Genomic DNA, 14,749 nt, shown 5'->3' with positions numbered 1-14,749 from the left:
GGTGCTGAAGAACTGATGCTTTCAAACAGTGGTGCTGGAGAAGACTCGAGAGTCCCTTGGACTGCAAGGAGATCAAAACAGTCAATCATAAAGGAAATCAACCCTGAATATTCATTGGAAGGACTGATGCTGAGGCCAAAGCACCAGTACTTTTGCCACCTCATGCAAAGAGCCAACTTGCTGGAAAAGACCCTAATGCTGGGAAGGATTGAGGGCAGGAGGAGAAGGGGGTGACAAGGAATGAGATGGCTGGATGGCATCACCGATTCAATGGACATTAGTTTGAGCAAAGTCTGGAAGGTAGTTCACTATTTCCTTCAGGACAGGGAGGCCTGTCGTGCTGCAGTCTATAGGGACATGATTGAGCCAATGAACAACAACAGAACCTGGGATACAGCCAGAGAACGCCTTGAGATGCAAGCCCCAGCTGAAGTTTGAGGACACTTGGTTTTCACTCCATGCGTTCCTTCTCTCAGTAATGTGTCTGTTATGTACCAGGGTCCTGTGTGAGAGGCCCTATGGCAGCTGGGCTCCTAAAACAGATGTCTAAATACATGGAGAATTGTAAGCCAATGTTCTGGAAACAAAGCATGCAACTTCTGATGGCAGAAAAGTTGGGGAAAGCTGCATGGCTTCTGTCTGGGTCTCAGAGAAGAGGGCCCTCCTTATGTTTCAGGGGCAGGGCCCTAAGAATGGACCCAGTGAGAGAGGGATGATGGGGAGCTGGTGTTGGGGGGAAGTCTGGGGGGAGAGGTAGGAGGTTGGGAGGAGGGAGCTGGGCATGGAGGGCTGTTCTCCAAGCTGGCTCCACTTGACTTTGGAGGATTTGGGGTTCCTTAGCATAGCACAGAGGTTTTGGCAGAGAATGCTTTTGGAAGGCAGCTCTAAAATCTTAAGTAATCCTTACCTGCTGCTGCTGCTGCTGCTAAATCGCTTCAGTCGTGTCCGACTCTGTGCGACCCCATAGACGGCAGCCCACCAGGCTCCCCCATCCCTGGGATTTTCCAGGCAAGAATACTGGAGTGGGTTGCCATTTCCTTCTCCAGTGCATGAAAGTGAAAAGTGAAAGCGAAGTCGCTCAGTCGTGTCCGACTCTCTGCGACCCATGGTAGTCTAATGTAGGCCCCAGGATTAGGAAAGGGGTAGAGTTGGAAAGCACGCTGCAACAGAGTGCAGTCTGGCAGGTAAGTGCTGCCTGCTGTGGGGCTCCTGCAGAGTTGGGGCATGCGGGCCCAGGGAGGCTCTGCTGCTGCCTGAGACCTGAAAAACGCTGGGGAGGAGGGCAGGAAGAGACTGAAAAAACAAATTGAAGAAGCCAGATTACTTTTAATGATAGAAAAGACACAAACTTCCTCTCTTAATCCCAGGAATGCTCCCCATACCTGCTCAGTAATGAAAGAGAACTTCGAGAATTTCTTTTCTTACCTTGACACCCCTTTCCTCTTTGTTACCAGAAACTCATTCCCCTACCCCTCTCTTCTCAGACTGCTGTTTCAGTAAGGAACAAGTGTGATGATGACTGCTCCAGGAGCCAGGAGTGGGTCTCCTGCCACATGACTGTTCTTACTTGCTTGCACCTACTTGCTGGCCAGCAGTCCACACTGTGAGGTGCATATCACTTATATTTGTCTAGAAAAACATGTATTCCATTTGAATTGAACTAGGGTCTCCTGCATTGCAGGCAGATCCTTTACAAACTGAGGCATCAGGGAAGCCCATTCCATTTGACAGATAAGCCAAAACTATCATTTTGGGTTATCTCATGGAAGAGACCAAGATCTCCCATGGCTTCTGCATGTCCAACACAGGGAGCCTGGACCTTTGGGAGTGAGCAGGGGTGTAAAACCTCATGCACAGTCACCTCCGTGTGCCTAGCATTTCTGCTCAGATATTTACAGTTGGACCCAGGGTTGAAGGTAGACTATCATGGAGTCCAGACAAAGTTGTCCATCTTTGATTCCAGCTTCTGACGTGGGAGTGGGGACTTTGTTTTGCACTATTTGGATTTTTCCTGCTCCTCAGGACTGCACCCCTCTAACGCCTCCCCATCTGCAGCTCATAGCTATCCTCCTCAGGCCTCTCGCCCACCCAACTTTTCCTGTTGGGGCACCTATGCAGTTCTTTTCTACCCAGAAACATCTTCACTTCCCTTCAGTTTGTCTCCTTCCATCATTCAGAATTCAGCTCAGATGTTGCTTTGAAGGAAAAGAAGCTTTTGTGATCTCCCTTAGTCTGGAAGATACCCTCATTAAACCTCTTGTTGCACTGAACTGTACCCTTGAAATGATGAACATGGCTGTGTGTTAAATGCATTCCCCCCCAACCTATGATCCACCCTTCCTCTTCTTTCTTGGCACTATCAGAGTTGCAAATAAATAACTTTGTTACTTTGTTGTTTACTGTCCTCCTCCCCTGTGACAACTCAAGTTCAGTGAGGGTGAGGCCCCACCTGTCTTACTCCTTATAATGCAAAGATTGGTCCTGGGAGCCTGACAGATGCTTCAGAAGTTTTGTTGAATTAATAATGAATTAGACAAAAGGTTAGAAAACCACTATTTCAGTCCTCTTCTGAATCATTTCCTGTCTGGCCCCGATCTTTGTTCCTTCTCAAGGTTCCAAGGTGTCTGATACATACTTATTGATTAATAGCTTTAACTCTTAATATCATATTTATATTCTCAAAGGCTTTATTGTCTACTCTTTCCTTAAATTACATTCATATGTGGCCAGGTGCCTTTGACCATGACATGGCCAGCTCTGCTGTGTGTGCATCCTTCACAAGAATGTGTGTGTTGTTTGAGGTTCTGGCAGGTTCTGTGTGTCCCATCATCATATCAGTTTAGAAATGGACAAGTTTCTCAGCTATGTCTGTGTGGAACAGTCAACTTGGCCCTGCTTCAAATGATTTCCCCTGTTGCTAGAAAAACTATGTGAATGCTGAAGTGAGATGGGAAGTGCCATTCGTCCATTTTTTATTGAATGCCAGTGATCCAGTAGTCACTGAGAATCCTCAGATGATTTCGACAAACATCCGATCCTTCAAGGAGTCAGCTCTTGTCCGTTAGACTGTGGAGTCACAATAAAAGGTCCAGCCATACTTAGAACCTAGAGATTTTAAAACAGCTTTTAAAATGAATTGTGAGTATTTTCTCTATTCCTATAGTTTCTCTAAAATTAAGATGTGCTCTAGAAAGGGCACTTTAAAAAATGTTTATAGATGTTCATATAATAATGGAGAGAAAACTGTTAGAAAGGATCCCATGCTTACTCTTCTTGCTTTAACAGTACAGAAAACTGCGGGGGCAGGGAGGAGGACAGTGAGAACCAGCAGTAGTCTTCAAGCAGGATTGAAAAGGCGTCTTCTGTTTTGACTAAATGTTGGGTTGAAGTCAGAGCCATGGACAGGGAAGAACTGTACCAACCCTTTGAGGTCAATAGCCATTTGGAGCTTTTGAGGCAAAATGTTCACTTTGAGAGTTTCTCCATGCTAGTGGCCTCCATCCAGGGGCCCCCAGAGCTGTGATGGCCAGGTGTCTCCCTGCTTCCTCCAATGGGGCCATTGCTGGGGAGAGCGGTTGGGTAGGACCAGCCAGGGGAGCCCTGCCATCTGCCTGGGCCTCTGCCCAGGCCTCACCCTGTGCTCTCGCCCAGGTTCCTCCTGATGATGGGTGTACTCTTCTGCTGTGGAGCCGGCTTCTTCATCCGGAGGCGCATGTACCCACCACCGCTGATTGAGGAGCCGGCATTCAACGTGTCCTACACCAGGCAGCCCCAAAACCCCACTCCAGGTCAGCCAAGCCCTCTGCCCTTGTCTGTCCTCCTTTCAGTTTACATGTCCTCTGTAAGCATTTGATAAGGGCACCGCCATGGATTACACTGGAAGAAAAAATTCAGGCCACATTTATTCATTTAAGTTCTGATACATTTGTGCTAATAAGAAATTCATTGTCTGTTGTATTATATGTCTATCGCCTCATATTCTTACCTTATTATTGGTGCATCTTTTATGCACGTTTATGCAGTTCATGGGGGCTTCCCAGGTTTCAGTGGTGAAGAATCTGCCTGCAATACAAGAGACACAGTTGATACCAGCTAGATTCCTGGGTTGGGAAGGTCCCCTGCAGGAGGGAATAGCAGCCCACTCCAGTATTCATGTCTGGAGAATCCCATGGACGGAGGAGCCTCATGGGCTACAGTCCTTGGGGTCACAAAGTCAGACACAACTGAGTATGCACACGTACATGCATATGTGGTTCATATATGCACATTATTTTCTCTTTTTTCTCAAAAATTATTTCACATATAAATTTTTATATAGAAAGTGTAATATTCTTACCATTCTTAATCCTTCTGGACTAAATATTAATCATGTTGTGTGTGTGTGTGTTAGTTGCTCAGTCATGTCTGACTCTGCAAACCCCATGGACTGTAGCCCACCAGACTCTGCTGACCGTGGAGTGTTCCAGGCAAGAATATTGGAGTCGATCTCTATGCCCTTCTCCATGGGATCTTCCTGACCCAGGAATCGAACCTGGGTCTCCTGCATTGCAGGCAGATTCTTTACTGTCTGAATCACCAGGGAAGCCCGTTAATCATGTTACTAAATGATAATTAGCTTAGTCTGTCATTGCTGATCATTTGTTTTCTTTTGTTTTGCTTTTTATTTCTTCACTCAGTAAGCACGTACTGTGCATTTATTAGTAGTATCATGAGTACTTGTTAATTGTGCTGCTAAAGATATTTTTGCACAAGTTACATTTGGCCTTCTTATGGAACATTACCCAGAGTGGTGCCCCAACGTCAAAAAGAATTTGTGGTTTCTTAATTCTTATAAAACACTGCTTTAACTATCTAAACTCAAACATACTGTAGTGGGTGAATTCCAGTTTCCCTGGGGACACAGGCCTGTTCCTTGTTTTGACATGACATTTGAGGAGGGGGTTTGTGAGGGGCTCTGCAAGGCCGGGGAGGCCATGCTCCTGGAGCTCCTGTCTTGCGCCCTGTGGTGGGCTGGGGGTTGCATGGCTTCCCTGGTGCCTTGAGGGTGGGGGGCAGGGTTTTATTCCTCACACACTGTAGACGGAGTCAGAGTTCTAGGAGCAAGTTCTTCTTGGGTTTTTACAGAATTTCAGTCCTGTAACACAAGTCATAATGTCTGCTGTACAGAGTGAGGCCTGTAGTTAATAATGCTATCATATACTCACAAATTTGCTAAAAGTGGGGATCTTTTTTCCCTCATTGAAGGATGGTCGCTTGACAGCCTTGTACTAGTTTCTGTTTTACAGCAAAGTGAATCAGCCATATATATACACATATCCTCTCCCTTCTGGATTTCCTTTCCGTCTAGGTGAGCACAGAGCCTCCTGTAGAGCTCCGTTCCATGCATAGCGGTGTCAGTCCCGGTCTCCCAGTCCAGCCCACATCCCACCTCCCCTCTTGGTATCCATAGGTTTATGGCATATATTGGGGTGATGGCTTCACAGTGTATTATTTCTAAAGTCATCAAGTTGTAGACATTAAATATGTTCACCTTTTTGTATGTCGATCAAACCTCAAAGGAAAAAGAAGTTGGAGACTGAGCGTGACAAGAGCTCTCTCTCTCTCTCTCTCTCTGTGCTTTAGACAGAGATATGGGGATGGTCATTTGCTGATCTGTTCTTTTATAGTTTTATTCCACCAGATACTCTCTGGGATTTAGAAAAAATCATCTTTATGATTGTTTAAAACGTTACTAAAAATCTGAATATGTATTTTTCACAACTGTTCAGAGGTTGTTGTACCTTAAACTTTCTCTCAAGGTTAGTACCACTTTTCATACATAAGTGGATTTTTATTCTTTCCTATTTGGAAATGTTTGTATAGCTTCAGATCTGCTCCAACATATGGCAAAGTGAAAAGTTTCATTTAAAATGAGAGGCCAAACCTAAAGTTTATCAGGATTAGTCTGACTTTTGAGTGCTTTGATTTTTTTTTTTTTTCAAGAAGCAGACAATAGACCAGAGAAGTGGGTAAAAGACTAATGAATTTCCTCTTTCTTCTACCTTCATAACATGGATTTCTAGTGTCCCATGTGGCCAGAGATGCAGGGTGCTCTGTGTGCTTGGCCCATGGTGTCAGGCCTGGGCTGGTCTAGGGCGCACAGCTCCTGCTGAATGTCCTCAGCCTTTCAGTGTTTCCAAACATGGAGGCCCTGCAGCCTCTGTCACCCTCTCTCCTCAGCCCCACCTCTTTTCTGCATTGCAGTGCACACGTCTTTCTGACTGGAGTCCTCGGTCCCCCTATAATAAATATGTCATCAACCTTACAAGTCTTCCTTCATTCAGACTCTTACCTCACCCCTGAGCAATGCCTACTAAAAATTTTCCAGTCACTAGTCTCTGCCAGCTCTTCTCTGTCTTCCACGTTGCCACTAGAAAGTTCTTTGGGGACAAAAGAAGCACATAGGTCGTGTTATTCTCCTGCTTAAGATAGTGCATGGCCTTCTCTTTCCTCCACATCCTTGTCAACAAGTGTTGACACTTGTTATTTCTTATCTTTGGTAATAGCCACTCTGACAAGTGTGAGGTGATAGCTCATTATGGTTTTATTTGCATTCCTTGGTGGTCAGTGGTGTTGAGCTCCTTTTCATGTACCTATTGGCCATCTAGATATCCTCTTTGGGAAAATGTCTATTCATAGCCTCTGCCTATTTTTAATCAGGTTGTTTGGGTTTTTGTTGTTGAGTTGTAAGAATTCTTTATATCCTGAATATTAACCCTTATCAGATGCATGATTTGCAAATATTTTCTCCCATTCATAAGGTTGCCTTTTTGTTTTGACAATGGTTTCCTTCACCATGCATTTGTGTGTCTTTTCTTTGGTTTTCCTTGCCTGAGGAGACATGTCCAAAAAGATAGTGCTAAGACTGATGACAAAGAGCTTACTGTCCATATTTTCTTCTAGAAATTTTATGTTTTCAGGTCTTACAATCGAGTCTTTAATCCATTTGAGTAAATTTTGTGTGTGGTATATGATAGTGGTCTAGTGTGATTCTTTTGCATGTGGCTGTTCAGTTTTCCCAACTCCATTTGTTGAAGAGACTATCCTTTCTTCATTGCATGTTTTTCATCTTTTTTTGGTAAATTAACTGTTTATGTCTGTGTGAGTTTATCTCTGAGCTCTTAATTCCATTCCATTGATCTGTGTGTGTGTGTTTCTGCTAGTACCATGCTCTTTGAATTCTTATAGCTTTGTAGTATCATTTGAAATCAGGGGGTGTGTGATTGCATTGAATCTGTGGATTGCTTTAGGTAATATGGACATTTTAACAGTGTTAATTCTTCTAATCTATGAGTATGGAATATCTTTCAGTTTCTTTGTGTTATCTTCAATTTCGTTCATCAGTGTCTTACATAGGCCTTTTACTTCCTTGTTTAAATTTATTCCGAGGTATTCTCTCTGTTGTAGTTATAAACGGGATTGTTTTCTTAGTTTCTCTTTCTGCTAGCTCATTGTTAGTGTATAGAAACAACAATGATGCTTGTGTATTGATTTTGTACCCTGCCACTTTACTGTGTTTGTTATCTCTAATATTTTTTGTTGGAGTCCTTAGGGTTTCCTGTATCATGGTGAGTTTTAACCTCTGTGTATACTTTGGGCTCCCCAGTGGGCTGAGTCCCAAGTGCCAGGACTCACTTCTCAGGCACCAAGGTGATTTACATCTGCCAGCTGAGTGAACGGTCAGCTTGGGGCAGGGATTTTCCACAGCCACATTTGGAGCCTCAGTCAATCCATGCTTACTTCCCACTTGCTCAGGTGCTGCAGCTGCCTAGGACACAGACTGCAGCCTGGGTTCCAGCCCCCACTCACCCCACTGCACTCTGTAGGCTTTGTACAGCCATGTGTGGAACACTGGGTCATTGCACAAGTAACTGTACAGTCACTGACTGATGAGAGGTATGTAGAGAAAGTTCAGGATGCTGGCAAGCCGAGTAAATGGGAAGCACAATCTGTTGTATGGTGGAAGGAACTGAAGAGTTTGTAAGTATATTTAAGTGGAAGTAAGGCAGGAGGGGCTGGAGACTGATGAGCAGCCAGCAAGGGTCCTATACCTTCCTTTGCTGCCAGCATTCACATGTCTGCCCAGTGAGACCTCTGAGCTGCAGAGTCCAGGTGGCTCTAGTCAGTCCCATAACTTCAGCATCAAGGGCTGGTGCTTTTTTAGGCAAGGCGGATGTAGGCCTCTAATGCAGCAGAGATGCCACATCAACAATCCTGACTCTCCCTGGGGAGACTGGGGGTCACGATCAGGGGTCCAGCAGAGGGTCTCCCACTTCTCTGGTAGTTCAGTTTGGCCCGATTCTACCCTGCAGTTTGGGGCCTTCAGAGAAATGGGGACTGTTAATTCTCCTCCACTGCCATCTCATAATGCAGCCACCTGTGGGGGCTGTGGAAGGATCCCCACCTTTGGTGGGAGGTGCTGGTGTGGGAGTCTCCAGGGATCTACCATCCTTCTCCATGTGTACAGCATGAAATATTTAGTCCCAAATATACCAGAACATTATAGGAAGGCTCGTTTTGTTCCATGGAAGTGTACAGTTCCCATACTTCACCACCAGATCCAGGGCTGTGTCCTTAGTTAATAGTGGGGTGTTTGGGAAGAATTTACTTTGATTTTTTACAGTCAATGATAATGATGAAAAAATAGGATATGTTAGTTTCTCATGGGGCCTGAAGACCCACCTCTTCCCGTGGGTGGGGTTCAGCTGTGTGCTTTGGTGGGGTAGGGGGTGGTAAGGGCAGGCCGTGGGGACAGACTGGGAAGGCAGCCTTGCACTGATGGGTGCGCTGACTGCATGAGGTAGGTGCTCAGGCCCTGGAGGAGCCTGGCGGGTGTGGAGGGAAATGGGATCAGCAAAGCGAGCACGGGGCGCACCTGCCCATCTGCCAGCTGTTCTGTTTTCCCTCCGCTGCTGATCTAGGGGAGGGGAAGTGGATTCTGGTGGGTTGTGCTTATTCATAAAGAAGAAAAGGCAAGTTTTCTTCTTCTTCTTCTTTGTTTTTAAGAATAAACAGTCAATTCTACTGGGCTCAGCATAGGAATCCATGGGTCTTGAGAACCTCTTTGAATTTTTCAATTTTTTTCTCTAATCATCTCACTTATTGAGAAAGGCTTGGGAATACCCAGGGATTATCACCCAGAGAATTTCTCCCTTAAGTCAGTTCAGTCACTCAGTTGTATCCAACTGTTTGCAACCCCATGGATTGCAGCATGCCAGGCCTCCCTGTCCGTCATCAACTCCTGGAGCTTACTCAAACTCATGTCCTTCGAGTTAGTGATGCCATCCAACCATCTCATCCTCTGTCGTCCCCTTCTCCTCCTGCCTTCAATCTTTCCCAGCGTCAGGGTCTTTTCCAGTGAGTCAGTTCTTCGCATTAGGTGGCCAAAGTATTGGAGTTTCAGCTTCAGCATCAGTCCTTCCGATGAATATTCAGGACTGATTTCTTTTAGGATGGACTGGTTGGATCTCCAGGCAGTCCAAGGGACTCTCAAGAGTCTTCTCCAACAGCACAGCAATACCACAGCAACACCACAACAACTCTGCCTTAAGGGTTGTATTCAAAAGGCAAGTTTTAAAGAACCAGTACTCTTGCCCTGGAGGGCTGCGGGAGGGTGCACTCATGTCCTGTGTGCAGAGGGGCAGACTGTAGTGTTTTGGCAGGGCCAGCTCCCCAGCCCAACAAGGCTGAGTACAGAAGAGCAGAGACCTGGACGTGATCAAGATGCTCAAAACTGGGATGGGGCATGGCAGCTTCGTGGGTCTATGGCACTGTTGTGTGCTGGAACAGGACTAGGGGGAAAGAAGCTGGCTAACTAGGTATGAAAGCTGAGGCGATGAGTTGGGGCTTCAAGACCACCCAGAAACCAAAAGAAACAAAGGTTGAAGCTGTTGGTCAAAGGCAGAGGCCTGCATCCAGCTCACTAGGGCCTTTGTCAGCACAGAGAGCAGAGGTGTGCAGTAAAGCTGGTCTGGGGACCAGGGAGAGGCAGCTGGATGGGGCGCCGGAAGGACTGAGGTCTGTTGGGCCTAAGGTGAGCACTGTCTCTTCTGAGCCTCTGTGCCTTGTCTGCAAAAGGAAATTGCATAAAGAAAAGCAGCCCCAGTTATTGTCTTATGTCCAGAGGTGGCCAGAGTGTGCCTGAAGATGGTTAGAGCTCCGTAAGAGGCTTAGCCTCCCACCTCCCATGCCCCTGGCAGGGTCCTGGATATGCCCTTCTGGGTACTGAGGAAAGGTGGACTTTGTTCATTCAGAAAACACTGGCTGACTGGCAGTGTCATACACAGCCTAGTGGCCATGGGTAACTATATTTGAAAGCTGGTAAGAGAGTAGATCTTAAAAGTTCTCATCACAAGGGAAGAAAATGTCTCACTATGAGGTGATGGGTGAAAACACATTTGTGGTAATCACAGTGTACATGATTACCAAATCATTATGCCATACAATGTTATATGTCAGTAATACTTCAATAAAACTGGAGAACGTTTACAACAGTGGGAAGAATGTAAAACCTTAAGCCGAACTGTGGGCCCAGAGGAGAGTAGGGCTGGATTTCAGGGTGATCAGAGCAGGGGCTGAACTTGTGCACTTGAGACTAAATGTGGGGAGAGGGTTTGGGGCCACAAAGAAAGAGATGATGATGTTATGGTCCCTCTTCTTTATGGCATATTACGTGGCACTCAAATTGATAGTCAAGATGAAGGCTGTGGAACTGCGGCAGGACAAGCATGAAGCTGTATTTAGGGAGGAGGGTGGGCCCTCTGTCACAGAGTGGTCCCTTGTGTGATGACACAGGTGCATAGAGACTGGAGAGAATGGTTGGCAGTGACATCTGTGATGTTAACATGGTTTAGCAGTGTTAACTGTCCTTAACAGTGGTTTCCTTTCATATGACTGGTACTGATTTTTAAAATACTTAGAAGTAGATGGAGTATCCCCATTGGGAGATACTTTCTTTCCTTTCCATTCGTGAGTTTGTTGATGGTTTTCCGACTGTTCTGGTGCCCCAATCCTGTACTAAATCGGTCAACCTGCAGTCATGGTGTGTGTGTGCATGCTAAGTCATTTCAGTCGTGTACGACTCTTTGCAACCCTACGGACTGTAGCCCACCAGGCTCCTCTGTCCTTGGAATTCTCTAGGCAAGTGACGGTAATGGCCTGAATAAATGATGCAAAATGAAGGAGAATGGAAATAGTAGGAAGTATGTTTTGACAGTTTTTTACCCTCCAAATCAAAGCTGAAACACACACAGGGCTGCTTCAGTTGTAAAGACAAGCTGTGTGTGCCTTTTTTTGTGGGATGTGAGGGCCCCAGTGTTCATCTTTGTGTTGGCAGAATTTCAGCTATATAATCTCTACAAATCCTGACAGGTCAGCCTGAAGGACCAGGTACCTAATACAGAGATAGCTTTCAACTCCTTTCTTCCCCTCCTCCCAAAGAAGCAGTAAAAGAAGGGCATCTTTGTGATCGCTGATCCTTGCAAGAGAAAATGCAAAGGGTCAGGGCTTCCTGCTCCCTTCCTTGGACTGACCAGTATGACTAGTCTTTTGTGTATCTTCCAAGAAATAATCCATCATTGTCCTAACATATATATGAAAAAGAACATATTTTTAATACTGATAAAAATAACTTTGGATAATGAGGCTATAACTTGAGTCATGTATTGAATAATGTCAAAGTATATAAAACAAAAACTCAAGAAATAGGGAACTATGATGGAAACTGTCAAGTGTCAATGCATTATTATTAATCTGCTCAAAATACAAAAATAAATGGGTATTCAAAAGAATTTATCAAATTGTCCACAACAAAGAAAATCTGAAAAGTCTGCAAGAGCAGATGCAACAGACCTTGGCGTCTGGACTAGGACAGTCTGGGGGCCATTTCTAACCTGTGCCTGTGGCACATCTGGGAAGTGACTCCATTCTGCAAAACCTGCAGCATCTGAACCGTGAGGCTGAGCTCTTACACGACTGTCTAGGGTGATTGCCTGTGAAATGATGCTTAGCACAGGGCCTGAAACCTGAGTGAATGGCAGTGGTTGCTGCTACTAATATTACTAAAACTTATAGTTTTAAGAAATCTATTCAACATAAATGAGCAAATTAATAATCTTCTAATCCACTTGGAAATAAAAAGAATACTCCGCTAAATTACTCCTTGAGCAAATGACGTGTAGGATGAGGGAAGACCCTGAAGTCCTGACCTGCTCCCACACCCTCACTCCAGACCTCCCGCGCCACCTTCCTATCAGGGTGAACCGCAGCTCCACGGCTTCTCAAAGGCCTTCTCAGGTTTCCGCCAGCTCTGCCTCCAAAGCTACACCTCTGATGAAGATGATTGGAAGACCTCCTAACTAGTCATCCTGCTTCCCCAGCTTCTACTTCAGTCTGCGGATTTCCAGAAGAGCAACCAGAGTGAAAACAGAAGTCAGAGCACAGTTCACAACCAGAAGTCCTCACGGTGGCCACAGGCCATTTCTAACTGAGCGTTTCACCTCCGCCTGCTCCGTTCTCACCCACGTCTCCTGCTGTCCGTCCTCCTGGCCCTCGTTCCACTCTCGCTGCTCGTGGACTTTGAGATTTTCCTCAGAACTTCCAGACTGCCATGCTGATGCCTTCACACTGTGATTCCTTCTGCATTTGCACCTTCCTCCCCCTGTACGCATGCCGCTTCTCCACCACCTGCTCCCCTGTACATGCAGCAGCTCCTCCAACCCCTTCTTTCCCACACATCTGCTCAAGTTTGGCTCCTTCATTTATTTCTAGCTCTTTCACCTCCCAAAGACCTTCCCTTTGCAAACAGGGAAAAACTGTACTGTTTTCTCTTTTTATCCCCACTTTATTTTTATCTTTAGCACGGTCATCGGTAACACACTACATACTTTTGTTTTTATCTTTTTTATTTCTCTTAACTGCAAGTGCCATAAGGATTTGAGAATTTCTGTTTTCATCATTGCTGTGTCCTAGGTGTTCATAACAGTGCTGGCAAATAGTAAAAATTCAGCGTTTGTTGAATTATCCATGTGAATTAAGTATTAATGTAATTAACAAGTGAGTTAAGTATCAATGAAAAATTAATACAGAAACATATGCAGTGTAAGTAAGCTGGCATTCAAACTTAAAGTCATGGCCTTATTCTTTGTTAAAAGTTTAAAATAAGAAAGTGAGTTAGCTGAGCCCCTTCTTAAAAGAGGTTCTGAAATTAATAAAGTCACAAAAAGCACTAAGACATACAATAAAAACTGTAAGTTAATCAGAGCAAAGAGAAAAATTGATTCACAGATCTCAAAGTTAGTGCTTTGTAAAATGCAATAAAAGTAAATGGTATTGCCAATATATATCCAGAAAAAAACTATAATTGTAAAATATACATGTACCCTATGTTCACAGGAGCACTATTTACAATAGCTAAGACATGGAAACAACCTAAACGTCCACTGACAGATGAATGGATAAAGATGTTGTACATATATATACTACTACTCTACCATAAAAAGAATGAAATAATGTCATTTGCACCACATTGATGGACTTCTCATACTAAGTGAAGTAAGTCAGAAAGAGAAAGACATACATCACATGATATCACTTGTATGTAGAATCTAAAATATAATACAAGCGAAGTTATCTACAAAACAGAGACCGGCTCAGAGACAGAGAACAGACTTGTGGTTCCCAAGGGGGAAGTGAATGGGGAAGGGATGGAGTGCGGCTTTGGAACTTCTAGATGCAAGCTATTATAAATAGAATGGATAAGCCACCGGGTGCTACTGTATAGCACAGGAAACTATATTCAATATTCTGTAATATACTATAATGGAAAAGGATATGAAAATAATGCAAAACCTTGGCAGTAGAGCAGAAATTAACACTACATTGTAAATCAACTATATATCCATAAAATAAATTTTAAAAAGTAAATGACAATACCATTCCCACCCCAATAAATCTAACTGGTAAAACTAGATAAAGAAAATATGAAATGATAACTGAAAACATTACATATCCATAGGAGATTAAAAATGATGAAGAAGTATACCTGAAATGGAAAATTTTGGTGAGATAAGAAATGTACATTACCAAAGATGCATTAGAATATTGAAAATTTAAGTGGTCCAAAAAGCAAGCAAGAGTTTGAGGAAGTTTGCAGAGTTAACTTTCAGCTCCAAATTCATATGGTATCTTTGAAACTTTCTAAGAAACAGCTCATTTGAGTGCTTATGAATTACTGCAAGTATAGAGCATTATAGAAATGTAGAAAAATTATATAAATTATATAAAAAACAAAACAATTTGTTTTGTACAGCTACTGTAACTTGGAAATGAACACCAAAATAAAATTATTTTGAATCATGTTTAATGAGCATAAATACAAAAATCTTGAGAGACTGAATTAAACAGTGTGTCAAAGAAGTAAACTACCATGTCCAATCATCAGTCTACCACAGAGCGAGCTGTTAACACTGCAAGTTATATCAAAAAGCAATGATTGGCAGGGAATTCTGGGGAGGAGGTGGAATCAGAAGCACCAGAATTCTTTTCCCTCACCTAGACAAAAATTGTACTGGCAGAATCTTTCTGATGTAACTATTTTGGTAATCAGAAATCTGTTGAAGGCTTAGAACTTCCAGGGGAAGACTTAGAGGGTAAACTGAAGTTAATTTTGGTCATTATCAACTCTTGGCACAGTAGCAGCTACCTAACCCCT

At 44.0% G+C, this 14,749-nt stretch overlaps 1 protein-coding gene across 1 annotated transcript in view; it reads left to right on the top strand.

Moving 5' to 3' along the window:
• Window positions 1-14,749, top strand: part of VOPP1 (VOPP1 WW domain binding protein) — a 90,749-nt gene that overhangs the window by 57,145 nt on the left and 18,855 nt on the right. Inside the window, exon 5 of the mRNA XM_052646104.1 lies at window positions 3,652-3,788. Coding sequence (XP_052502064.1) covers window positions 3,652-3,788 — 137 coding nt within the window. The remainder of the gene's footprint in view (window positions 1-3,651; window positions 3,789-14,749) is intronic.

Source organism: Budorcas taxicolor, chromosome 1 (assembly GCF_023091745.1).
Source record: "Budorcas taxicolor isolate Tak-1 chromosome 1, Takin1.1, whole genome shotgun sequence".
Lineage (NCBI taxonomy): Eukaryota > Metazoa > Chordata > Mammalia > Artiodactyla > Bovidae > Budorcas > Budorcas taxicolor.
The sequence above is the reverse complement of the archived record's forward strand: the minus strand, read 5'-3'. Positions and strand labels throughout refer to the sequence as shown.